General features: G+C 34.4%; 4 protein-coding genes across 7 annotated transcripts; all 4 read left to right on the top strand.

Annotated features, from left to right (window-relative positions):
- The first annotated feature begins 5,013 nt into the window (after window positions 1-5,013).
- On the top strand, window positions 5,014-10,133 carry LOC118035103 (uncharacterized). The gene is made up of 5 exons (XM_035040595.2): window positions 5,014-5,641; window positions 5,905-8,272; window positions 8,696-8,756; window positions 8,845-9,068; window positions 9,817-10,133. The coding sequence occupies exons 1-5, from the start codon at window positions 5,524-5,526 to the stop codon at window positions 9,872-9,874; spliced, it is 2,829 nt and encodes a 942-aa protein (XP_034896486.1). The 5' UTR covers window positions 5,014-5,523; the 3' UTR covers window positions 9,875-10,133.
- Window positions 10,134-12,579: 2,446 nt separating this feature from the next.
- On the top strand, window positions 12,580-16,295 carry LOC118035143 (protein trichome birefringence-like 23). 2 transcript variants are annotated; one of them, XM_035040664.2, is made up of 3 exons: window positions 12,580-13,151; window positions 13,601-13,878; window positions 15,143-16,295. In XM_035040664.2, the coding sequence occupies exons 1-3, from the start codon at window positions 12,815-12,817 to the stop codon at window positions 15,914-15,916; spliced, it is 1,389 nt and encodes a 462-aa protein (XP_034896555.1). In that variant the 5' UTR covers window positions 12,580-12,814; the 3' UTR covers window positions 15,917-16,295. The 2 variants fall into 2 exon arrangements, with proteins under 2 accessions (XP_034896555.1, XP_034896545.1); XM_035040654.2 differs by having other exon boundaries at window positions 12,581-13,151; window positions 13,589-13,878.
- Window positions 16,296-18,118: 1,823 nt separating this feature from the next.
- LOC118034770 (uncharacterized) lies at window positions 18,119-20,553 on the top strand. 3 transcript variants are annotated; one of them, XR_012169382.1, is made up of 6 exons: window positions 18,119-18,317; window positions 18,731-18,842; window positions 19,130-19,321; window positions 19,421-19,569; window positions 19,789-19,911; window positions 20,163-20,553. XR_012169382.1 is itself a non-coding variant. In XM_035040164.2 (4 exons), the coding sequence occupies exons 2-4, from the start codon at window positions 19,196-19,198 to the stop codon at window positions 19,829-19,831; spliced, it is 318 nt and encodes a 105-aa protein (XP_034896055.1). In that variant the 5' UTR covers window positions 18,130-18,317; window positions 19,130-19,195; the 3' UTR covers window positions 19,832-20,056. The 3 variants fall into 3 exon arrangements, 1 of the variants encoding a protein (XP_034896055.1); XR_004685074.2 differs by lacking the exon at window positions 18,731-18,842 and having other exon boundaries at window positions 18,130-18,317; XM_035040164.2 differs by lacking the exons at window positions 18,731-18,842; window positions 20,163-20,553 and having other exon boundaries at window positions 18,130-18,317; window positions 19,789-20,056.
- A 1,182-nt stretch (window positions 20,554-21,735) lies between these two features.
- LOC118034751 (high mobility group B protein 6) lies at window positions 21,736-24,300 on the top strand. The gene is made up of 8 exons (XM_035040135.2): window positions 21,736-22,245; window positions 22,465-22,587; window positions 22,685-22,962; window positions 23,051-23,222; window positions 23,311-23,481; window positions 23,573-23,661; window positions 23,747-23,831; window positions 23,934-24,300. The coding sequence occupies exons 1-8, from the start codon at window positions 21,778-21,780 to the stop codon at window positions 24,063-24,065; spliced, it is 1,518 nt and encodes a 505-aa protein (XP_034896026.1). The 5' UTR covers window positions 21,736-21,777; the 3' UTR covers window positions 24,066-24,300.
- The last annotated feature ends 459 nt before the right edge of the window (window positions 24,301-24,759 follow it).

Below are 24,759 nucleotides of genomic sequence, written 5' to 3' on the forward strand. Positions count from 1 at the left end.
AACAACCGAAACATTCATCTCTTTCAAACCATCACATACAATGAGGTTGACAATGTGTGCACAACATCTAACATGCAAATGTTCATTTGACAATATATTAGTTGGCCAATCTTTCATCACATTCTTCAAATATGAAATAGTAACACTATTAGAGCTTGCATTGTCTACTGTAACAGTTAAAAGTTTATCAATCCCCCAATCTAACAAACAATTCTCAATAACTTGACCAATTGTGTCACCCATATGATTGGAAACTTGACAAAAATTCAGAATTCTTTTATGCAAATTCCATTCATTATCAATCCAATGAGCCGTTAAGGACATATAGTTAATGTTTTGGATTGATGTCCATGTATCTGTTGTTAAGCATAATCGTTGACCCTTAAGAGCTCTCTTTAATCTTTCCTTCTCTTCAACATAAAGTTTCAAACAATCTCTCATAACAGTGAAACGAGAAGGAATGTCAAATCTAGGCTGCATGGTCCTAGAATATAATTTAAACCCCTTACCCTCCACAAAATTAAAAGGCAGCTCATCAATTATAACCAATTTCACTACTGCCTTTCTGCATTCATCATAATCATAACCTATTGCCTTAAGAGTTCCCACACTTCGATCTCCTAATTCACCCCCTACTTTATTAGGTTCTAATAGCAAAAATTTTTGCTTCTTATCAACCACAAAAGGAAACTTTTTGCATACTTTCAAATGACTCCACATATTACTTGTCCCATTAATAATAGTATGACATGCATAATCCTTTCCACAATAATTACATTCAGCTCTAGGGGTTTTAGGATCACCATCAAGTTTTGTAAAATGATCCCAAATTTGTGACTTTTTTTTATCATCAACATTTCTTTTCCTAGATGCAAGGACTTGAAGTTGTTTACCTTTAGTATCCGTGGTGGATCCTACAGTAGTTGATGTTGGGTTAGTGTTTGAAGATGGGGAAGTGGATGATGTTGGGGTAGCGCCAGTGGATGAAACATTTTGATTTTGAAGGCTTTCCATCTGTAATTACCAAATGCAAACTACTTGGTTAGTTTACAGAATCAAATGCAAACATAATAATGAATACTTCCATTCAAAGAGCAGTTTACCCAAATCAAATTCAAATCAACAAGATATTGTTTTATATTTTAATCAACAAGATATTTTAAATTCAGCTTTAAAAGTTTAAATTCTCATGGCATGGTCGGTACCTTCTTCTTTTGCCCTGTTTGCCTGTTTGTGGTATTTCAAATTGTTCCTCTTCTTTGAAAAAAATGCTTCTTCCATTTCTGTTTTAGGTTAAGCTTGAAAATGAAAAGAAACTGCGCCATAAAGCTGAATCCTCAGTAGCTTCCATTTCTACTTGGTGTAAATGTTGGTCTGCATTAATTTAGAATGACATGTTTAAAAACCACTTAGCAATTTAAAACAGTAATGCAAACAGATTATTAAGAGTAATAATAATTGTTTCCCTTCTTAACTCTTTTTTAAGTTGCTCCGAAAGCAGCCTAACTGTAGACTAAAAATACTTTAAACAATTTTGTCAATGATAGCTCAACTAACACTATAAGAAATTTATAGTTAAATAAGTCCAGAATTCCCCAAACCAGAAGGCAAAAGTCAGTCAGAATTCAAATAGCAAACAACATTGAATAAGCTTAACACCCAACAATGAATAAACGCACAACATTGAATAGTCCAGAATTCGAGCAAATAGCAAACAACATTGAATAAATTACTCTAAATTCTAATTTAAACCTAAACCAGAATTCAAACTAACAATAAGCTTAACACCCAACAAAATTTATTAAAATTAACAATAAGCTTAGCTGTATGAATTAATTAGAAAGGAGAAAAAAAAGTAAAACTCACTGCTTTAATGGTTTTGAGAGGCTGATCAGGAAGAAACACCGAGTCACCGACTGAGTTGATCGTGATCCAGTGGAGAGTTTGGAGACTGAGGAAGAAACGTCAAAAAAATTAGCTTAACAGTTAACACTTAACAGTATTAAAATTAACAATAACCTTAACCGAATTAATTAATTAGAAAAGGGGAAAAAAAAAACTAAAACTCACTGGTTTTGACTTTTGAGAGGTTGAGCCGTTGAGGAAACGTCGGTCGCCGGTGGTACTGAGAGTGAGAGTCTGAGAGCTGAGACTGAGAGGAGAGAAAGAGAATCGAGAGAGACTCCGAGAGTGAGAGTCTGAGAGCTGAGACTGAGAGGAGAGAAAGAGAATCGAGAGAGACTCCGAGAGGCGAGAGATTGAAAGTTTACTGTTCGGCTTCGCAGTTTAGGGACTAGGGTTAGAAACTTTGAATTAGGCAATTAGCGGAGAGAAAGAGAAGAGAGCCAGAGAGGGGCGCGGCGTGCAACAAAAGTTTGTATTTATATCAGGGCGGAGTGGACTCCTTTTTTTAAAACCGGTTCTGTCCGGTCCGGTTATCCGGTTTTTTCACTGCAAAACCGAAAACCGAACCGAACCGGGGTTTTTTCTATATAATCTAATCGGTTTACTCGGTTTTATTATTCGGTTCGGTTTTTTCGGTTAATTTTTTGTCGATTTTATCGGTTTACTCGGTTTTTCGGTTTTTTTGCACACCCCTAGCTAACATCAACAGGGTGGCTCCGTGTTAAAAAAAAAAAGTTTTAATTTTTTCATGACTTTGAATTTTATATTCAAACTTTCAAGCTGATTATAAACTTATTATTGAGGTACAATGTGCATTTTTCAAACCTCTTGAAGGGAGGGTTTTAACAATTAATCTTTTAATACTGGAAGACCCAACAAATTCTTTTAATATATCATTTTTACGTCCAACAGAATTTATTGGTATAGAAAGAAGGGCAATCACATAGAAATTCTCTTTCCATAACATAACCACAAAAAATACTATATTCTTTAACATTAAATATCAAATTTCTACGATGTCTAAAAAATCTTATATATTTAAATAACAAATTATTTGGTTTTTGAATAATGGTTAATAAAATATTCATATATTTATTTTCTTTTTTTTATTTGGAGATGATGACCTAACATGAACAATTCATATAAATAATATGAAAATAGAATCTTAAGGTCAAAACATGAATTTATAAGTTCAACTGGATTAGACATGTAACCAAACTTAGAGGAAATGAATTTAAAAATTTTTTATACTCATGATATTTTGGGTTTAGCTCATGGCTGAATCCAGGTATAATATATATGGTAACTTATTAGATCAATGGTTACCTGGACTCGACAATAAATTAATTATTTAACACATATTTCGCAACATGTCAAATATTTTTTTTTTCTTAAAAAAATGTATACATAGATTTTTACAGCATGTTTTTTATAAATAAATTAAAGAAGTTTATGTATACATCTAATTGAATAAATTGAAAACTATTTATGTAACAAAAAAATTATCAAGCCTGATCCTTATCTAGCCAAAGTTAATAATCCAAATCTATTACTCGAGTTACGGACTGAATTGAGCTTAACAATTTTTGTATACAATTTATTTTTATTTAAAATAGACACCTATAAAATCATGAACGAATAAAATATCAAAGTAACTATATAAAAAAAAAAATTCAAACCAGAATAAACAGCGTTGCTCAATTAACAATTAACAAAATATTAAGTGATTAAAGAGAAAAATAATGCAAGATAAAAAATGCAATTATAATTGAAAAGAAAAGCAAAAAAGCAAAAAAAACCCGGTCTTTCCAGCTAGGAAGCCTAAAGTTCTTGAGCAACCCATGCACTTCGACTTTATTTTATAAATTTTTTTCTTAAGGTGTAGATGACAAGTCATTTGTTCTTTAATGCTTTGAAAAAAAATACCAGGCAATGCATTGCATGCATCGCTCGGATTTTGATGAACTCTAGTCTATGGGAAATCAGGATGGTTTGTTTTGGACCAATAGAAATTTGTTTTTAACTATATTTTGATGTGAAAAACAAAAAAACAAAAACACCATAAACACATTCTAAACATAGATCAATGGACTCTAACTCGAAAAACTAGCTTAAAACTTATAATTAACCCGAAACAAAAATTGTTTATGGGTTCGAATATGTCATTTCAAGCAAGTTCACGGTAGGGGGATACCTTGTGTAAACTTTCCTTATCAAAAGGAACCCATTAACACTAGAATCACCTGTTTTTATGGTCAGAATTGGTTTTAACTATGATTTTTTCTCTTTACCATGTGAATCCGAGCACTTTCTCTTTTTACTCTCAAACCAAAAATAAAAAATAAAAAAAATAAAATTTAGTACTAAAATTGAATTTCATAAATTATTTAGAACTAGAAGTTTATAATTTAAAGAGTTTGATGACTAAAGTGTACATTTAGCTCCAAATTTAGAAAAACCATTTTTTTTTGTTCTTTTTTTTCATATTATTCCCCTATCTTCAAATCTTAATCTTCATTAATAATTGTGTTTTGATTGGCCATTAATTTGGGTATATAAGGGTATAATAATAAAAAAAAAAAAACAAATCAATATAGCCATCCAGATTAATTTGCATGTAAACAGTGTTACAGAAAACGATATTTTCCTTGCACATTTTAAAATATTTATTAATTTGCAAGCAAGCCCTTGCAAACTTTTTATTTGTTAAAAAAGAATAGCAATCGATGTTCTCACTACCCCTCACGCGTTTACACAAGGTTCAGAGACTTAGTGCTGAAATCATATCAAAATAAAATATGAAAGAGAAGAAAAGGGGAAAAAATGTTTCCAGTTAATTATTTGACCTTGACCTTGTCTTCTCCGTGGGCTATCAGTGTCGGCGTAAGCCAAGTCAAAACGAATTATCATTTGATATTTAATTTATTGAAAACTAAATTATCATTTTTTTATATTTTCAGTAATTTTTATATATTAATATAAAAAATTTATTTTAATATATTTTTTAAATAAAAACAATTTAAAAAATAACTCATCACAACATTAACAAACTCACACTAAATTAAATAGCTACTTATTTCAGACGTAAGATGGCATGCACTGTTAATGTCGTAGCAGCTTAACATTAAACAAGTCAAGAAAGTCAAAAACGATACCGTGTACTAGCAATTTTTGCAAGCACCCCGCATATTTCACCTTTTTCTCGTTCACATTTTCCCTTGCTTTCCCGGGAAAAAGAGTTACGAACAACCTTGTCGGGAATCGGTCCAAATTACTCCCTCCCTTCCAAACTTTCACTTTTATTGGGAACCACAGATTCTTAGGTTTTAAACAAACCCCCCAGTTTCTATGATGTCTTTTTTCATGTTTGTTTCTAAATGAAGAAAAATGTTACATGTTTTATACAAACCTCAAAGTTCTCACAAAAAGAGATAACAATAAACCTCAAAAATAGAAGTTTTTGTTTTTCTTAGAATCCCGTAATATTGATTTTTTGTTTGTCTTGAAGTAAGTTGTTTTGAGGTTTTTTGAGGCTTGTTTTGGATTATTTGTTTTTTGTCTGGGTTGAGTTTGGTTTGTTGTGTTTTTGTTTCTGGATTTAGCTTTTGAGGCTCAAGAATGGGTGAAGGGTCAGCAAAAGTTCGGTTAGTTCGTTGTCCAAAGTGTGGAAATGTCTTACCAGAGCTCCCTGACTACTCCTTGTATCAGTGTGGTGGTTGTGGTGCTGTTCTTCGAGGTTAGTTTTGCTTCTGCCTTTATCTATCTTGATTTTGGTTATGTTTGTTTTCTCTCGTTGTTTTGTTTGCTTACTGAGAAATCAAACGAAAATCCGAATTTTTAAATTCCATTTTTTTCCAACTTGTGAACAATAGCTTCAAAGTTTCAATTTTTTAAAGCTTTTTTCCTTCTGGGACCTTCTTTTAATGGAACTAAGGGGTTACCAGGTAATTTTGGTGAAATAGGGAGTTTGATTTGTTATTTTTTATCTTTATTATACAGCAAAGAAGAAAGTGACTGTAAATGGTGGGATATTGGAGAAGTCTGGAATGGGGTGGGATGAAGAAGGCTTTGAGAAATTGGAGAGTTTGTCAGAGAAAGAGGGTGGTAGTTTAGGTAATGCATCTGAGACGGAGAGGGAGAGCGAAGGGATTATCAATAATAGGAGAAAAGCAAGAACCTTTGAAGAAACAAATGTGAATTTTGTTAAAAGTCCTTTGTTGAAAGCAGAAAAGAAAGATATTTTGGCTGCTAATAGCAACATAAATGTGAAGGAACAGCCTGTGGATTATCACAGTGGTGCAGAGAAAGAGAAACCTATGAAGCACCCCATTGATAATTGGATTCGCCGTGATGATAATGACATGAACATGAATAGATCTGAATATGCTAGTTCAAGTAGAGAGAAAGGTATTCGAGAAATTTCATCACAATCTAAGAGTTCTGCTGAGTTTTTTAGGCCAACAAGGGTGATGGATCAATGGGGTTCGGATAGAGAGGGTTTAGGGGGAGGGAACCACAGATTGTCTGTCAAACAGAGCAAATTTCCAAATTTTGCTTATCCGGAGGAGGGCCCTTCAAACTATCATTTGGGTTCCTCTTCTTATGGATCCAAACAGCCAGTGAAGAATTACTACAACCCTGACAAAATTGCTTATTTCGAGCAGGATCGAGCTGAGCTTCTTAGGAGGTTAGATGAGTTGCAAGAGCAACTCAGCCGATCTGGTTCTGTGGGTGAGAAACAAAGGGAAAGGATTCCTATGTACAGTACAATAGCTCCTCCTGATCCTTATCACCATCGGGATACTTCCAATAGTTCGATGCTTCACTTGACTCCAGATAAGCATGTAGCAAATCCCCCTTATTTCAAGTACTATGGCCATGGACCTGCTCCTTATATGAACAGTCATGACATGGATACACAGAACTTTTACAGTCCATCAAAGCGTTCTCCAAATGGAATTCCAGCTTACGAGGATCTATTTCAGCAACAAACTCCCAGGATGCGTCCCCATCAATCACCCCAACAATACTTGCGTCAACCACCTCACGACCACTTTGCAGGTCAACATGTAGATTTCAGTCACAAACCTCTGGTATCGGATTCATATGGAAGATCACATCACGGACCTGCATGCCCCTGTTTTCATTGCTACAACAAAAACTGGCAGATTCCTTCACAAGCCTCACCCACTACTTTCAGCAATAAAAAGTTCCCAGAGGCCTCAACTGATTTCTATTTCAATCAACATATCAATGCAGTGACACATAGGCCACTGCTTTACCATCCTCAAGCAAATCCCCCTGCATTGAGTCCTCGGGATCCACAGTCACATGTAAGATGGCCAAGTGATGTTGAATCAGATATGGATGGCTTTCCCCAGAGTTGTCCGAAGAGGGTGGTGATAGCCCGGGGAAACGAACAGCTTTGCCGTTCCATAGCTGGCGGTGCTCCCTTTATAAGTTGCTGTAATTGCTTTGAGTTACTAAAACTTCCTAGAAAACTTAAAGTGAGGGAGAAGAACCAGCAAAAACTGCGATGTGGTTCCTGCTCAGCATTCATCTTGCTTGAAATAAAAAACAAGAGGCTTATTACTTCTGTTCCAGCAGAAAAAAAGCAAATGTTGGCCGAGGCTGGCATTTCCTCACATGAGGTGTCTAAAATCTTATTAAATTCTGATGGTTGTTTGAATGCTGGTGGTACAACTTGCTCTGATGATTTTGAAGATCATGGGTATGACTTCCAGTCAGCAGATTTCAAAGATGTACTATCAGAAGAACGGAAGCTAAACACAAGCAAATGTGAAAAAACGCAGAGCCGTGCTTCATCATCTTCTATTTCTTCAAAGGAAGAGGAGAACCTGGACAGCATGGCTGTTGGGAGAGATTTTTCCTATGCTGCCGAGCTGCCCGTAAAAGATGAAGTGCCTTCAACATTTCAAAGCTCACCTTTCCAAGAGCATTCTGGCGATGTCTTATCTAGCCATGCAGAAAACAAATGTGAGCAAGGAAACAGATTTGGATGGACAGAGCAGGAGGATGTTGTGCTTGAGAAGAACATTTCTCTGCAGAGCTCTGTGAATGTCTCAGTGGCAACTGAAATGGAGGTTTCTTTCAATGAGTACCTAAACACTAGTGTATCTCAAGACTCTGTGGAGGTAAGAAATGAAGAAAATCAGTTGAAGATCAACAAGGGGAGTGAACCATTCTTGCTGGGTCTCATTAAAAAGAGCTTCAGGGATTTCTCAAGATCTAATCAACACCTGCCTAATGAGAAACTTAATGTTATAATTAATGGTAAACCCATTCCGGATTTTATGGTCAAAAGGGCTGAAAAGCTCGCTGGTCCAATTCAGCCTGGAGATTACTGGTTAGTATTCACACTCTCTTGCTTCTTGTCTGTTGCATTACTTGTGCACGCAGCAGTGTTCGTAAATTTTAAATGGTGCTGAATAGATGAAAACTAAACATTAGTATCGTATAGGACTTAGATACCCGTGTTACCCTCATACTATTACAAAATGGCTCATTAAGTGTGAGGGGCTAAGACATGATAAAATGAAGAAGGAAAGGGTACTACTCTTTTCTGTGCTTGCTTAGTTACAGCAACTCTATGATCTCAAATTGGTAGCTGGATAAATATCATGTATAGTATGTAAGACTTTTCTCTGCAATAGGGCCAAGCAGTTTCCGTTTGATGTCTTTCTTCTTCCCAAAGCATGTAAATCAGAGATTAGATGGCCTTTTTTATACTAAAAATTACTAACATTTGCCCTTTATGTGCCTTTATCAGGTATGATGTTCGAGCTGGATTCTGGGGCGTGACAGGAGAACCTTGCCTTGGCATTATTCCTGTGAGATCAAGAGATCTTCAGTTTACATATTTTATTTGGTGATAACTTCAATATTTCTGCATGACAAAGAATCTCTTTTCCTTTGCAGCCTTTCATTGAAGAATTTAATTATCCCATGCCAGAAAATTGCTCTGCTGGAAACACTAGTGTCTTTATTAATGGGAGAGAGCTGCATCAGAAAGATCTTGACCTGCTTTCCAGTAGAAGACTACCAACCGAGAGAGAGAGGTCCTACATCGTTGAAATTTCCGGGAGAGTTTTTGACCAGGACACTGGCAAAGAGCTTGATGGCCTAGGCAGACTTGCCCCCACGTAAGTTCCACTCATTGACTGCTTACTAAAGATTCTTATACAATGTCGTTCCGACAAGTTTTCAGACTATAGAACATATGGAAGCTATGTATATAGTAGAAATTTAAATATCCTCCAGGAATGAGTTTTTTCTGTTACTAGAATCATGGATTTCAGACTATAAATGATGCTTTATCATATAGACAACGAGGAAGTAAAAATGTCACTCCTAAAATCCGGTCCAAAATGTGCAATTCTTGTAAATAAAAAGTGTCTAATTTAAAACTGGTCACAAGAAGTGCCTGTATTATATACGTCAATCAACTTTGTCAACCCCTTCTTGTCGTAGGTTCTTGCCATTGTGGTTATCTGGAGAATTTTATCATGAATACCGCTGCTTATGTTTGGATTATGTGCCTGAAAATGCTCAAAAGGAATAGATGGAGCAAATTAGGAAATCTTCTGCGTTCATCTATATGAGCAAAATTTCAACACAAATTATGTATGAAAATTGAAGGAAATTTTTCCATATACTCTTAGGAGATGCTGCTTTGTTTTGTTTATTAATTGCCTTGATCTATATGCATAAAATCACCATCAAACGGTTCATGGCCTGAAATATTGAAAGTGAAGAATATTTCTTGTTTGGCAGCTCACTCTTTTTAGTACGTGTTAGCTTTCTTGCCACTTCTATGGAAGAGTTTGCATTTGCTAGCTCTCAATTTGAATGTATATTGATGTAGTACTGATTGCTGACTGTTTTGAACAGAGTTGAGAAGGCCAAGCGTGGCTTTGGCATGAAGGTTCCCAGAAATCTTTGTAATTAAGGTCCTTGATCAGCTGTGGATTCTGAGGTCATCAACCCTGTATTATTTGCCTTTGTCTTGTTGAGTTCCTAATTAGGTGTCCAGTTCTTGGCTCCTTGCAATGGATGCAAGGTCAAATCCATCTTCATGTTTACACGGAACTGCATGGTATATTCATCTAATCTTCTTGTGCATCGTAGTTTATAACGTTGGATGCCTCTCTGTCGACAAGTCGAGTAGTTTTTGTCAATGGTCAGCAGCGCCACAGTTGCTCTGAAAAGCCTACAGGTTTCAATGATCATTGAATGAAGAGTTCCGGTCAAAAGTTAACGTTTGGTTACAAGGGGGATTAGGGCGTAGGCACTTGAGCAGGCTTCGTCTTTTGAGCAAGGTTGCCCATCATTTTTCAACTGAAAACAATGCAACCACAATAATATTAGTTGTATATTTAAGAGTACGTTAGTTAGGGATTGTTTTTTTAGAGATTGTTTTTTAAAATGTTTTATGTTTGAAAATATTTTTTTTTTATTTTACAAAATTTATTGTGACATTAGCACAATCTAAAAATATAAAAAAAAATTAATTTGAAGTTAAAAATATTTTAATTTTAAAAAAAATTATAGTTATACTGCTATGTTAAATGAGATGTATTTTCTATCTTTTTGGTTTCTATGCTGAACCCTTTAATTTTTTAAAGAAATCCATTATTTTTTTCAGATTTAGTTTTTATTTTTTTTATTTGAAATAACTTATAAAATTAGAATTATTTTTTAATTTCACTATTTTTCAGTTTTTTTTTCATTTATCATATTTGGTATCTATTCTTTTGATTGTTATTCTTTTTAATTATTTTTTTGATTTACTTCATTTTTCTAATTTAGTGTCTTGTTATTTTATTTAATTCTTATATCAAATTTGGTTTTTATTTTTTTTTTATTTTCTTGAGTTTTTAATTTTTTTTTAATTTATTCCCTTGTTATTTTATTTCATTTAATTTTTATATACAATTTGTTCTTTATTTTTTTTATTGTTATTTTTTTGGTTTTCTTATCCTTTCCTTGATTTATTTTATTTCTCAATTTTTCCCTTTATTGTTTTATTTCATTTATTTTTTTATAGTAAATTAAATACTTATTTTTTTTATTATTTATTTTTTAAAAAACATGAATAATTAGACATTTTACTTCGTTCATTATTGTAGTGAAAAGTCAATTCTTTTTAGTATTTGTTAATAATTAACAGGTCTTATATTTTAGTTAGCATAATACTATCATGTGATTTTATTTTGTAATTTGATTAAAAGAAAGTTTTAATTGAAAAGTAATAAGGAATAAAATAATACAGAAGTAAACTTCTGTAATATCATAAACTTTTCAATAACTTGAAGTACCTTGATATGATATGAGTTGATTTATCATTAAAAAAATAATTTCTTAATTTTTTTTCTTTTACATCTTTTTAAAAAAACTCAATACATATGATTTTTCTGATTTAAGAAAAAATAATTTATAATAAACATAAGTAAATAAATTGTGATTAAAACGATTTAGTTGAAATACTTTCCATGCATTTTTTTTTTCCGGAACTTTGTATTGATAATATTTGTTATCTACACAAGGAAAAGACGAATCATTGTGTGTTTAATTTTTTAGAAAATGTCAAAATTCTAATGGTTAAAACTTAAATATATCGATACATAAATAATTCATATATCATAATTATAAAACTACGTTGAATTATACAATTTTAGAATCTTACGTGGGGAAAGAAAGATGATAAAAAATTGCACACTTAACTTTTTTTTTTTTTTTTGAAGGACTGAAATGTCCACTTTTGGGGCATTCAAAGACAATACATGAATTATTATTCTGTCCCTAGATTTTAAATCTTATTATAATTTAGTCCTCTTTTTTGAAGAATTTATATTTAATCCCTTGACCTCTGTTGACTATTGTTTCGTCTAAACACATGTTGGTTGGCGGTGTAAAGAAAAATCAAAATGTTTGAACGAGACAACGGGCTATAAGGGTCAAATGTAATTGTAATAATATTCAAAACTCAAGGATTAACACAATAATTTATTCCACGTGGATAATTCTCGTTCGTCTTCTCAGCTACAAATACCCCCATTCAACTCCAATAGAGAAGTTGGAACGGGGGATTGGAACCCTAACCGAATATATTAGTCCGAAGTTAAATATATTTTAAAATAATTTTTATTTGAAAATATATTAAAATAATATATTTACACTAAAATATTCAAAATTATTAAACAAAACAAACATTCAAATTTTAAACAATGGGTGTTAATTTGTATTACATTGAATCTGCTGGCTTAGGTTATTTGAGCATCAGCCTGCATGATTTGCGGTGGCACAAATCCTGGCAGCTAAGGGCACACTTTAAAGTGAAAATGAAAGTTGCCAGCAATACATTTTGGAATCATTAGCTACTACAATTAACTACTACAATTTCCTAATCATTAGCTATTTTAATCACAAATCATTTACAATTATTACGCAATCACTTTCTATCTGAGATTCAAATCTTTATTTATTTTAAAACATATATTATTATTATTATTATTATTATTATTTTAAGTTGGAAAAATTAAAGTGTATTTTTTGAAAAAAGAAACAAAGATAAAATATCATCACTTAAATACAGGAAGGCCATGAGTCATGGCAGTCTTCTCTAAATAAACTTATTAAGAGAAAAATAAAAATGGGAAATTATAAAGAAAAGAAAAGGAGAAAAAAAAACTGCCAGCTGACATCCCCGTCTTCTGGTTTTTCCTTCTTTCTAACCATCCTTGTCTTTTCCATCAATTAGCATTGCTTGTCGGTTACTTGCTTTTAGTTGATCCACTTCACTGTCTTCTTCTTCTTGATCACTTTTATTACTGTCTGACACCTCACATCACTAAAGCTTCGAAGAAATAAGGAAGAAGAAGCGAAGAAAATGAAGTTGATTTGGAGGTTGAAGTCTCTTAACAAGTACAACAACTGGATATTTAAGCTAGCAATTGCAACTCTCTTATTGGGTTTTGCATTTAGACTCCTTTTCTATCAATCCTCAAGTTTTGAACCAAATATAGAAACAGCCTTTGCTGAAAGCACTGAATTGTCAAAGGAACCTGTTTCTTCTGTTGATATCTCAAAACCACCACCCGTTACTGTTGATATTCCAAAGCCACCTCTTGCTGCTGATATCCCAAATCCAACTTCTTCTGCGAATACCTCAAAGGATTCTCTATCTTCTGATTTACAAGAACCTGAGGACGAGACACCTCAAAAGGGTAAATCTTTTTAGCAAGTTTGAGTTGTTTTGCTCTTAGAGATCTTTTCTCTTTCCGCTTTTGCTATCAATGTACATGAAAATTGGATGAGCTGGGAATGAAGTGACTTGCTTTTGAGAAAGGTATTCATCTCCGGGTGCCCTATGAGATCTAAGTGCTATAAATAGTTCTCATGATTTGCAAGATTGAAACTTTTGGTGGGTTTTGTCACAGTTCGGTTGTTGCTATATTGAATGCTGGAATATTTATGGTGGCCTTGGTTTAGTGTTGCATCATTAATTGCTCTTTTTTTGTTCAATTGAGCGCTCATGGATATTGTTCTAGCTGCATGTTCGATAAATGAATCTATTAGTATGTGTTTTGGAGATTAACGCTCTTTTACTTTCCATGAAACCTCTCTTTACAGATTTTGTTGAGACTGAGCTTTGGTTTTAAAGAACTTAATGCAGGAAAGTGTGATCTTTTCACCGGGGATTGGATTCCCAATCCATCGGGACCAATGTACACAAATTCCAGTTGCTCCTTGATTGAAGGTCATCAGAATTGCATGAGGAATGGACGAACAGATTCTGGCTATCTATTCTGGAGGTGGAATCCGCGAGACTGCCAGTTACCTCCATTTAATGCTCTAAGGTTTCTTGAGGTGATGAGGAACAAAAGATGGGCATTGATTGGTGATTCAATATCTCGCAACCATGTACAGTCATTGCTATGCATTCTGTCAACTGTAAGTTTTGGGATTGCTTAAACAATTTGAATTTTGGCTTTGGACCACTGAACTACATTTACATTTTTCCTTGCTGGGCCTTTCCGATCTACCATGATATTTATATTGAGTAGAACAAACATGTAGCTGACCGAAGCAGAATTGACACAGATAAACTGTTTTCTGTCTCTCTGCTTTCAATCCTCATGAAAGGTTTATACTATAGTTTGCGAGATGATGCCTAGATCTGTTAATACTGGTTCAATTCGGACATTTTTTATGGACATTCAGTTCCTTTTTTTTTCCCTAGTAATTTGTTCCCATGAATATTCCGTTAGTAGGTGGCCTTTGCTAAAAAATTCATCAAATCATTGATCTTGGTGTCTGCTATTGGCCTCTCCACTGGGCTGCTGTTACAACTTTGTATTTGGATATTTGGTTGCATTTTCATTGCCTGAGATTATCTTTTGTTTGATCTGTAAATGAGCACCATCTTCATCTTCAATCATTTCACGAATGCTAACAAAATCATTAAACAAACCAAGCATTTTGTCATCATTATAGTGTCTCTGCAGGTCCTTTGTGCAGTGTACCTTTTTTTTTTGCTCCTTTTGGTTTGAAGATGCATATTCATTATGCTCTGTGACTACTGGATTCTGGTTTGTTTAGTAAATTTAACAAGATTATTTTAGTACTTCACTGGACAAATCATAAGGAGCTGAGCGCTTTGTTTTTTAGTTCACGAGGTTGTTTTCCCAGCTCATGACATGCATAATTTATTTACTCTGCTTCGTGTTAGGTTTTTTTTTTTTTTTTATACCAGCAGTGTTGTTATAATGCTTTTGCAAATTGCTGTGACAAATATGATTCGTCATGTTTTCAAGGTGAAGGTTAATCAGAATTGATTTCTTAGTTAGAAATGTGCAAAAGCTACTAGGAGTGTTCTGTCACAATATGCCGGTACTTGAATCCTCATTTTCCTGAATCACTTCTAGCTTTCTCCAGTCATCTCAGCACATTTATGCTCCACGAACATTTCTACTATGAAATCTTGTGATACTCAGTGCCTCCACCACTGGCCCTGCACTCTTGTGAGACATGATGCTGCATTTTTTCAGTTATTATTGTCACCTAAAATGTTCCTCCTGCTAATTAGTGCATGCTAAGCTACGTTAACTGCTGTTTAATGAGGGTACCACAAGTGTACCATTTCTTCTGGTGCTTATGGTGATCATAAATAGGCGAAGGGAAAAAACTTACTAGATTTAACTATATGATCCTGCAGGTGGAGCAAGCAGTTGAAGTTTACCATGACGAGGAGTACAAATCAAAAAGATGGTACTTTCCTTCTTACAACTTTACCATATCAAACATCTGGTCTCCTTTCCTTGTAAAAGCTGCCATCTTTGAAGATAATGATGGTGTTTCGACATCTGAAGTTCAGTTGCAGCTTGACAAACTTGACACGAACTGGACAAATCTCTACCAGGGCTTGGATTACATGATAATCTCTACTGGAAAATGGTTCCTTAAAGCTGCTATCTACCATGAGAATGACACAGTGGTGGGCTGCCATATATGTCCTGGAAAGAACTTGACAGAGAAGGGATTTGTCTTTGCTTATGAGAAAGCCCTTAGGTATGCAATGAACTTCATCGCAACATCCAAACACAAGGGATTGATCTTTTTCAGGACATCAACACCGGATCATTTTGAGAATGGAGAATGGCACAATGGAGGGAACTGTACGAAAACAACACCAGCTAAAGAAGGCGAGATTGAGCTTAAAGACCTGAACAAGATTTTGCGCACTGTTGAATTAGCCGAGTTTGAGAAGGCATCCGCGAAAGCTGCTGAAAATGGGGTAAATCTTAAACTCCTCGATTTCACAAATCTCTTGTTATCAAGGCCGGATGGCCATCCGGGTCCATACAGGCAGTTTCATCCATTCGAGCAGGACAAAAATGCGAAAGTTCAGAATGATTGCTTACATTGGTGTTTACCGGGGCCTATTGACTACTGGAATGATGTGATAATGGAGATGGCTATAAATGGTTGAGAAGATTAGGTAGCAGTAGATGATTAATATGTTCCATATTCTTCTACATTTTTTGGTTATGTGAGCTTTGGAACACCTCCCTGCTTGTATATACTCCCGCTGTCCGTGGCCTTCGTTGTCATTGCATTTGCCGTGTATCTGGCTTTACCCGGAGTCCGTCAGCCATTCAGCCAACAAAAATTTCAGCTACTGAGACGGCGGAGGAGGAGATAGTAAAGCTTAATTTCAGTCCATGTTATTTGTATCGATAATAATCTTGATCCCAAATGCCCTAGTTATTCACCATTGCTTCATACATGATTTCCACTTCTTGATATTCAATCCGGGTCTCGTTCCTTTGTTTATTTATTTATTTTTAAAATTTTGGTTTTGTTTATTATTATCTATTTATTTTTTTAAAATTGGTTTTGTTTATTATTTGGCAGTCAAGTGTTATCTTCCGGTCAGGGCATGGTATCCAATTACTTGGAACTAAAATCAAGGGACTAACATTATAATTATAATAAAAGTTAAAAGATTTGAGAGTAGCTGAAATTTTGATTTTTTTTTGTTTAAAATAAATATTTTTATATTTTCTGGTTGTTTTAATGTTCTAATAAATTTTTAATATATTTATAAAAAAAAATATTTTAAACTATTATCGTTACTAAAAATTTAAATAAAATATTTTAAATCATTATTACTATCATAATTTCAAATAAATTTTTGTGTGTTATTGAAACTATAATTATGCTCTTGATCGGTAAAATGAGTTGGTTTTGTTTTCAAAGATTATTTTTTTTTTTTCCATCATGAGACTCAATCGGTTATTATAATAGAGTTAAATTGTTTATATATATATATATATATATATATATATATATATATATATGTATGTATGTATATGTATGTATGTATGTATATTTTGTATAGTATAATTACTTTATTACCATTGACAAAAAAAAAAAGCTTCAGTTAATAGTTTGATTTTCAAACAATTAAATTATATCATTGTACTTGAAATGTAAAAATCTTTGTTTTTAATGGAGGGTTTTTTTTTCCTTTGATTATTCGGTAGTTATTGAATGTTATTAGATCTAATAAAATAATTTTATAAAATAACAAAAAAAAGTTGAGTGAGTATAGATGATTTATGATTTTCATTTTTGTTTGTTTTCTTATCATTATTGTGGTATCATACATGATTTTTTCAAGTATCAAAATCTTACATTTTTCTTATTTATTTTAAAATATTAATATCACATGATATTATTTTTTTTATATTGACAAAAAATTAACCATTGCACCACCATTTACCTAGTCATTAACTATTTTAAGTTGAAGAATTGAGCTAAAATATGATGCCAAATGCTGTACGTGGCAAACTCTTGTGCGCTGAAATTATCAGGTAACCTGATTTAGGCTATTGGAATTATATTTTTTGCAAATTAATTTAAGTTTTTTTTAAAAAATTTTAACTACAAAAAAAGTCTGTTTTGTTTATAAATAACCGCTATTTTTAAACAATAAAGTTGTAACTTTTAGTCAAAAATTTAATTTAATAAAAAGTTAAGAACCTTAACGTCTAATTTATTGATTCTAATTCATGGATTTTTCTTTATTTAAGAAATTAATTTTCATGTTTTTTGCTAAATAAATTTTTAATTTCAATGATTGTGATATTAAGTTATTTATTTTTAATTATTTATTATTAAGTTAAGAAAAGTAATATTTTAAATTATGATTCAAAATCGGAAGTCAATTTTCATAAGTTATACTAAATAAAACCTTATATATCAACTTATCAACATATGGTAAAGTCAATAAAGATATGATATAACTATAATCGGTTTTGTGTGATGATGTAGGTAACCAAATGGATTATTTTTTTCTTATCTAGTTAATGGATAAGTTGGTAATTAAATGTAAATAATAAATACCTTTATTGTAACCTTCGTCGTGTATGATTATGAGAAAACTATATTCTTACACGACAATAAAAACTGTTTGGCTTTGCAGTTCAATCTTGTTTGGTCATTAAAATTTTTTTTTTTTGTTTAAAATTAAATGTGGTTTATATTTTTTAGATTGTTTTAATGTGCTGATATTAAAAATAATTTTTAAAAAATAAAAAAAATATTATTGACATGTATTTTAGATATAAAAAACTTATTTAAAAAATAATCACCGCTACCAAACTGTTGCTCTTATGGTTAAAATCTCGCCATGTTATCCTCTCAAGTATATTTTATTGTAAATTATTATCACACGTAAGCAAGTTCGCCATCTCTCCACCTCTGTTTGTCTGTTGAGTGTTGCCTTCTCAATTTCGCTTCTTCTCTCATCCATCCCTCTCCACCTTCCCTTTACATCAGCGAATCCTTGCTCAGTTACCCCCATTGAAGTCTGAAAAACAATCCAAGTAAGTATTTTCTTATCTCCCTTCTTTGTTTTACACAATTTCTTGATTTATATATGCTTGTCTGTACCTGGGTTTTTCTTTTCTTCCTTTTCCCATTACCTCCTTGGTGTTAACAAACCTTAATTAGTCATACTGTGCATAACTTAACTAAGGGTTTTGCTTGTAATGTTTTTTTAGTTTTGGAGTGACCTAATATAATTGGGATTATGATTGGAAGTCTTGGTGGTGTTTTTTGGGATGAAGATTGAGAATGGCCAGGGAATTGGTGGTTTTGGTATGAACATAGTCGTAAGCACTTTTATGAAGGCAGAGTTGTGCTCTGTTGAGATTAGCATGCTAGTGTTGTTTCAAGAAGGTAGAGGTCGAGCTCAATTTTTTCTGCTATTTTTAATTCGGTTCTGTGGAGTTTGTAGGAGTGGCCTTGGTGATGTTTATTTGACCCAGTTAGAGGCTTACTGGAAACTGGGAGGTTACATAGAGTTGTCTGTTCTTTGATGTGTGCATGGTGCCGACTTTTTAGCAAATGTGAGTTTATGGCTTCATTTGGGCTTGCATGTAGTGCAAGTGTCTCCTACAGGTTCAATTCCCTTTACTTAGGATATCAGAACGGTAGCTATACTTTTATTTCATGAGGTCTAATCTTAAAGAAAATGATATGAGCAGGCTTATTGCTGTTGCTTTTACATTTAAATAGTCATTTCAGGTAATTATTTAGCTAAATTCAATGATTGCCTTTTCATTGTGACCTGTGTTTTCACCTGTGCATATTTGTGGCCTGTCCAACGATTATTCTACTTTGTTTTGGTCATCAGAAGATCAAGGGATGCTGAGCTCATAGGTGTGAACAACCTGCTATAAAAACCTCCACACTGTAAAAGATGATTCCAAAGCCACTGCGCACGCTTGTAACTGGCACTGCCATCATCTTGGGTGGCGTGCTTGCACTCAACATCACTTCCTCTATTGCTGTTAATGCACTTCGTTTTGCCACTGATCTCAAACTGGTTAATTCAGGAATAAGAACCTTAATTTTACCATTACTATCATTATTTGTTTGAGAGTTGTCTTTCTGAATTCCTTTTCCTGTCTTTTTTTTTCAATAGAGAAGAGTTGCGTTGCGTTGTGGGGTTTGTAGAGGAAAGGGGTTTTACATATGCAAACTGTGCAAAGGGAATGCTAGCATACACTGGTCACCTTTGTACGACCCTGTTGCTATCAATCCTTGCCTTTGCCCTACTTGTGATGGTAACAGGTTAGTTGTTGTTCGTTGTTTGTTATGCATAGATTCTTGGTTTGCTATTGGATTTGGCATCACTGCTGTAGAATTTACTTGGGTGATTGACTTGTCTGGAAATGTGAACCTGTGAAGTGCTAATGTGAAACTTTTATGTTGCAAGTAATTCTAGTTTTCATATTGCTGCTTATTATGCTTGTGCATTGCTTTGATTGATGTCTTTCTTATCTATTGCAGAGTACAGCGCTGTCTAAACTGCCTTGGGAAGGGCTACAATTGATTTGCAAGATGTTAAATACTGTTTGAACTTATATTTAAATGTCTCATTTCGCAAGCTTCTAGCCCCAACTGCATTAGAGGGTATACATCTCTATTTTCTAACCAAATTTTGCGATTTGTTTTATGCTTCTAGAATTGTTTGTGCCAGTTAAGAAATATAGGCAGACTAATAGCATTGGCATAGCCATCGATAAGGAAAATGACTGCTATCAGTATTAGGGGATTACACCACTTTATAGTCAAGCTTTATCCATGCTGGTTATGGTTCTTTAAGTAGTTTAAACTGATATGGTGATATTATCTAAAACAATGATATGGTGTTCCTGAAACAGGATCAAGTTGCTGAATTTTAATTCCAATGTAACAAGACTTGGTTCCCATACAGTTTTTTCATTCAAAAAGAAGAATTCATTATTTGGCTTCCACTTTCACGTGATGCTGCATTAAACGACTTGAACAAGTTTCTTTGTATTATTGAATTATTGAATTAACTGAGTTTTGAGAAGGCATCAACAAAAGCTGCTGAAAACGGGGTAAATCTCGGTGTAAGTAGACTGGTATTTGTCGTTGGGGTTGGGTTACTGCTTAGCGCAGCCCGCCTTGTATTTACCATGATTGTTGTTTGCTGACCCTGGGAATCTGTCCAAGTTGTTACTCTCTCGTGTACTTCTCTGTACTTTTTATCTCCAAGTCTGTTCATGCATTGTTGGTGTTTATTCTGAAGATGATTCTTTCACTGCCATATTTCTCCGTGATTGACTTAACTCAGGTGGCCCTGCGTGTTTCTAATTTGAATATTCTTGCCCATAACTAATATGCTGGTTTTATGTGCCCATCTCCATCTTAAGTAGTCGACCATGGAAGTCAGTTGACAATGATGGCTTCACTGCTTGTGAATACAACAAGGTCATCGGCCTTAATTTCAGTCACAGTAACCACATATTTGGCTTTACCTTGATTTCATCAAACATTAATACCGGAGCTAAGGAGATAATCAAGCGTAATTATTGCCCATGTTATAGTAATTTCTCGATCCCAGATGCCCTGGTTATCGACTAGACCATTCACTTCGATGCCATGAATGGTGAATCTTTAATCAGAATCAACTAAGATTTGCACCTTTTTATACACACACAATGACAGACAACGCTATAAAAACTCAGGGGTCTGTTCAGGTCTGCATGCGGAGTTATGGGCTTGCTTTTGCTAGGAGTAAGGGTTATTGAAGGGTGGGATTGGAGGTAGATTCTGCAGGTGTTGCAGCTGGTTCATGAGAGCAGGAGCTGGTTGATCCAAATTTCACAATTCATTTTTCTACAATATGAATAGATGATGTTCCATGTATTGAAAAATTGTTATGGAAATAATTTTAATGAAAACAATCGAACCTCCAATTATAAGCATGGCCTTCCCATCCAATTCAAACGAGTCTATATATGTAATTTGAACCAGTTCCAAGATACCCAGATATTGTATGTGCCTCCAGTCCCCTGTGGCACTACACGAAGTACGTCATCAGCATGAAATAAAGTGGGTTGGCATGTCTTCCATTGATGACTCTTTTAAACTCTCAATATTATTGTGCTCTGTTCCACTCCACTAAAAACATGGACACCAATTTCTTTCACGCTGATGACGTCCCCAACTAATTTCACAATCCCCTAATGCCCAATTTAAAACATTTACTTACACTTTGTATGGTAAAGTTTTTTTTTAAAAAAAACCACACCATCCCCTGTTACCGGTCAAATTACCCGTAAATCAGATTTCCGCTTCCGGACCTCAACCCCCTCTTAAAAACTTCAACAACTGATTTGAAATTCAAAAATATACTAGCCGTTGCGCTCCTCTCCTTCCTTCCTATGTAAACCTATCCTCTCTCAAATACCCTAAATCATACTCTCTCTCTCTCTCTCTCTCTCTCGCTCTCAAAATCGAGATTCTAGAATGGCAGATACTGCTGTAGCCTCGACAGTTCCAAAAAAATCAAGAAACAACAGGAAAGCTTTGAAACAGAAGAACCCATCAACAAATGAATCCAATATAATGGCTCAAAAGCTCTCTGAGACATCTACTGCCACCGTTTTATCTCCATCAGATACTGATCCTTCGAAAGAAAACCATGCGAGTCATTCTCAGCCTCGGTCTTCACCCAAGAAAGGGAAATCCAAGGCCGCGAAAGCGAAGCAGAATAAAGAGGCTTCGGCTTCTTTGTTTGAGAAAGATTTTCAAGAAATGCAAGAAATGTTGCAGCAGTTAAAGCTTGAGAAAGAGAAGACCGAGGTTTTGTTGAAGGAGAAAGATGACATGTTGAAGGCTAAAGATGAGGAGATTGAAATGAAAGGTAAAGAACAGCAGAAGATGAAGATGGAGTTGAAGAAGTTGCAGAAGTTGAAGGAATTCAAGCCCACCATGGTTAGATTTCTTGATTTTTCGTTTCGTGATTTCTTGTCTTAAGGGATCGGTAGACTGAGTTAACGTTCAACGTTAGGTTTGATTTGTTAACTTTCTTGTTAATTTTTAGGTAAATTGTTGGTTTAAACAAAAAAATGCTATCTTCAATTCAGAAAGTTATGATTTTTTATGTGTTTAGGGTTTGAATTGATAGGTCTTTCGTTATGAATCTTTGTACAGACTCTCCCATTTGTTCAAGTAATGAATGACAAGGAGCAAGACAAGAAGAAAAAGAAGGGTGGCAATGAAATCAAAAGGCCATGCCCACCTTACTCACTTTGGTGCAAAGCTCAATGGAATGAGGTAAACAAAGAGATAGGGTTCTGGATTTCCTTTTAAGCTTTTAATTAAACATGTTTTGGCTCTTATTGACGATTAATTTGGGGTTTTTGCTGTGCAGGTAAAAAAAGAAAACCCAGATGCAGAGTTTAAGGATATCTCTAACATTTTGGGGGCAAAGTGGAAGACCATTACTGCAGAGGAGAAGAAGCCTTATGAGGAGAAGTATCAGGCTGAAAAGGAAGCCTATCTGAAAGTAATGACAAAGGAGAAGCGCGAGAGTGAAGCAATGAAGCTTTTGGAAGAGGAACAGAAGCAGAAGACTGCTATGGAATTGCTTGAGCAATACCTCCAGTTCAAGCAGGAAGCAGATCAGGAAGAGAACAGCAAGAAGACCAAGTAAAATCAGAAGCAACACTCTTCACTGTCTGTTCCTTTACTTTGTTGACTACAGAATTATTAATTTGTTTGTTTTGTTCATTCACAGGAAAGAAAAGGATCCATTGAAACCAAAGCAGCCATTGTCTGCATTTTTCCTGTTCTGTAATGAGAGAAGAGCCGCTCTCCTTGCAGAGAACAAGAGTGTTCTGGAGGTGGCAAAGATTGCTGGTGAAGAATGGAAGCACATGACAGAAAAACAAAGGGGGCCTTATGAAGAGGTTTACACTTGAAACAACTTGCCCTTTTTAGCTGGGAGTTTAATTATTTTACTCGGTTTGGTTTCTTAGCTGCTTCTGAATATTGCAGGTTGCAAAGAAGAACAGGGAAAAGCATATGCAAGAAATGGAGGCTTACAAGCAGACAAAGGATGAAGAAGCTATGAATCTCAAGAAAGAAGAGGAAGAACTGGTGAAAGTTCAGAAACAGGAAGCATTGCAGTTGCTTAAGAAGAAAGAGAAAACTGAAAACATTATCAAGGTATCAACCTGTTGCTTTCAACTGTGTTTGTTGATTGCTATGCTATTTTGGAGCCTTTCTGGTGGCTAAATGTGTACTTTATAATGTACAGAAAACCAAAGAGCAACGCCAGAAGAAGCAGCAGCAGAATGTTGACCCTAACAAGCCTAAGAAGCCTGCATCTTCATTCCTTCTTTTCAGGTATTAGCGTCTCACGAGTAGTCACACTTTTCAGTGCAGTGCAATTTTTGCAATTAAATTTACAAAGTTATTGTTTTCTACGCAGCAAAGAAACCAGGAAAAGTTTAATGGACGGGCGCCCTGGAATCAGTAATTCCACCCTGACTGCAATGATTTCTGTGAAGTGGAAGGTAATCTATTTTGCAAAACCCATCGTTTTTGCTGAAGTAGTTGGTTGAGCTCACAAATCTGAAGGGTCTGATTTTGTAATTTGTGTTTTACTGGGTTTGCAGGAACTTAATGAAGAAGAGAGGCAAATCTGGAACTCCAAAGCAGCTGAAGCCATGGAAGCATATAAGAAGGAACTGGAGGAGTACAGCAAATCTTTAGCAGCTGCAACTTCAAATGACGAACAACAGCAGTAGCGAAAGGCTTGTTCCATCTAATAGATGCAAACTCTTTTTGTCGATGATGTTCAAGTGTCTGGTGGTTGAACATCATTTTCTCAAGTTGTTGTTGAACTAGACTATCATTTTTAGGTTTGGTGGGGCTGCCTATATCAGGCTTGGCGTAATCTTTCAGGGCGGGGGTTGTTTTCATTTTGCAATTGTTCGCAAGGTTATGATTGAATCGAAATGTTGTTGTTGACCTTTTCACTTCTTTTACGTCTTACCTCTCTTTTAAAATTAAAAAAGAAGAAGAAGAAGAGGCAAACCTTGTAAAAGTCCATAGACTTAAATAATAGTTTTAATACTTAATTTTATGAACTAAACAAAAAAATAAAAAATAATATTTTTTTCTTGAAAACCTTCCCTTCATGTAGCAAAACACAAGAACATTATATATCTCGAACGCAAAAATACATGAGTAAAAAAGTGATTTAATCACATAAAATAGTGGACTACGAATATTTTGATCTAAACAAATCTGATTTAGGTTTATTAAAAATTCGATCGCATTTTTTGTTTTGCCATAACAAACATTTTGGGTTGCTTTGGCGTCTCGGTTATGGCACCGATCCAATATACTTGTAGCTTATCCTTTCGCTCCTCGGCCACCTAAAAGGAAACTACCAAAATAACCCTACACAACAGGCAGACAAGTCTTCTCCAAGCCCAA

This window comes from Populus alba, chromosome 3 (assembly GCF_005239225.2).
Source record: "Populus alba chromosome 3, ASM523922v2, whole genome shotgun sequence".
NCBI lineage: Eukaryota > Viridiplantae > Streptophyta > Magnoliopsida > Malpighiales > Salicaceae > Populus > Populus alba.

Coding starts and splice junctions, on each gene's coding strand:
- LOC118035103 (XM_035040595.2), top strand. CDS start 5,524: ATGGGTGAAGGGTCAGCAAAAGTTCGGTTAGTTCGTTGTCCAAAGTGT. Junction 5,642..5,904: donor TTGTGGTGCTGTTCTTCGAG/GTTAGTTTTGCT, acceptor TTTATTATACAG/CAAAGAAGAAAGTGACTGTA. Junction 9,069..9,816: donor CTAGGCAGACTTGCCCCCAC/GTAAGTTCCACT, acceptor TGTTTTGAACAG/AGTTGAGAAGGCCAAGCGTG.
- LOC118035143 (XM_035040654.2), top strand. CDS start 12,815: ATGAAGTTGATTTGGAGGTTGAAGTCTCTTAACAAGTACAACAACTGG. Junction 13,152..13,588: donor GGACGAGACACCTCAAAAGG/GTAAATCTTTTT, acceptor TTGGTTTTAAAG/AACTTAATGCAGGAAAGTGT. Junction 13,879..15,142: donor TGCTATGCATTCTGTCAACT/GTAAGTTTTGGG, acceptor ATGATCCTGCAG/GTGGAGCAAGCAGTTGAAGT.
- LOC118034770 (XM_035040164.2), top strand. CDS start 19,196: ATGATTCCAAAGCCACTGCGCACGCTTGTAACTGGCACTGCCATCATC. Junction 19,322..19,420: donor TTGCCACTGATCTCAAACTG/GTTAATTCAGGA, acceptor TTTTTTCAATAG/AGAAGAGTTGCGTTGCGTTG. Junction 19,570..19,788: donor CCTACTTGTGATGGTAACAG/GTTAGTTGTTGT, acceptor TATCTATTGCAG/AGTACAGCGCTGTCTAAACT.
- LOC118034751 (XM_035040135.2), top strand. CDS start 21,778: ATGGCAGATACTGCTGTAGCCTCGACAGTTCCAAAAAAATCAAGAAAC. Junction 23,482..23,572: donor AAACTGAAAACATTATCAAG/GTATCAACCTGT, acceptor TATAATGTACAG/AAAACCAAAGAGCAACGCCA. Junction 23,662..23,746: donor TCTTCATTCCTTCTTTTCAG/GTATTAGCGTCT, acceptor TTTTCTACGCAG/CAAAGAAACCAGGAAAAGTT.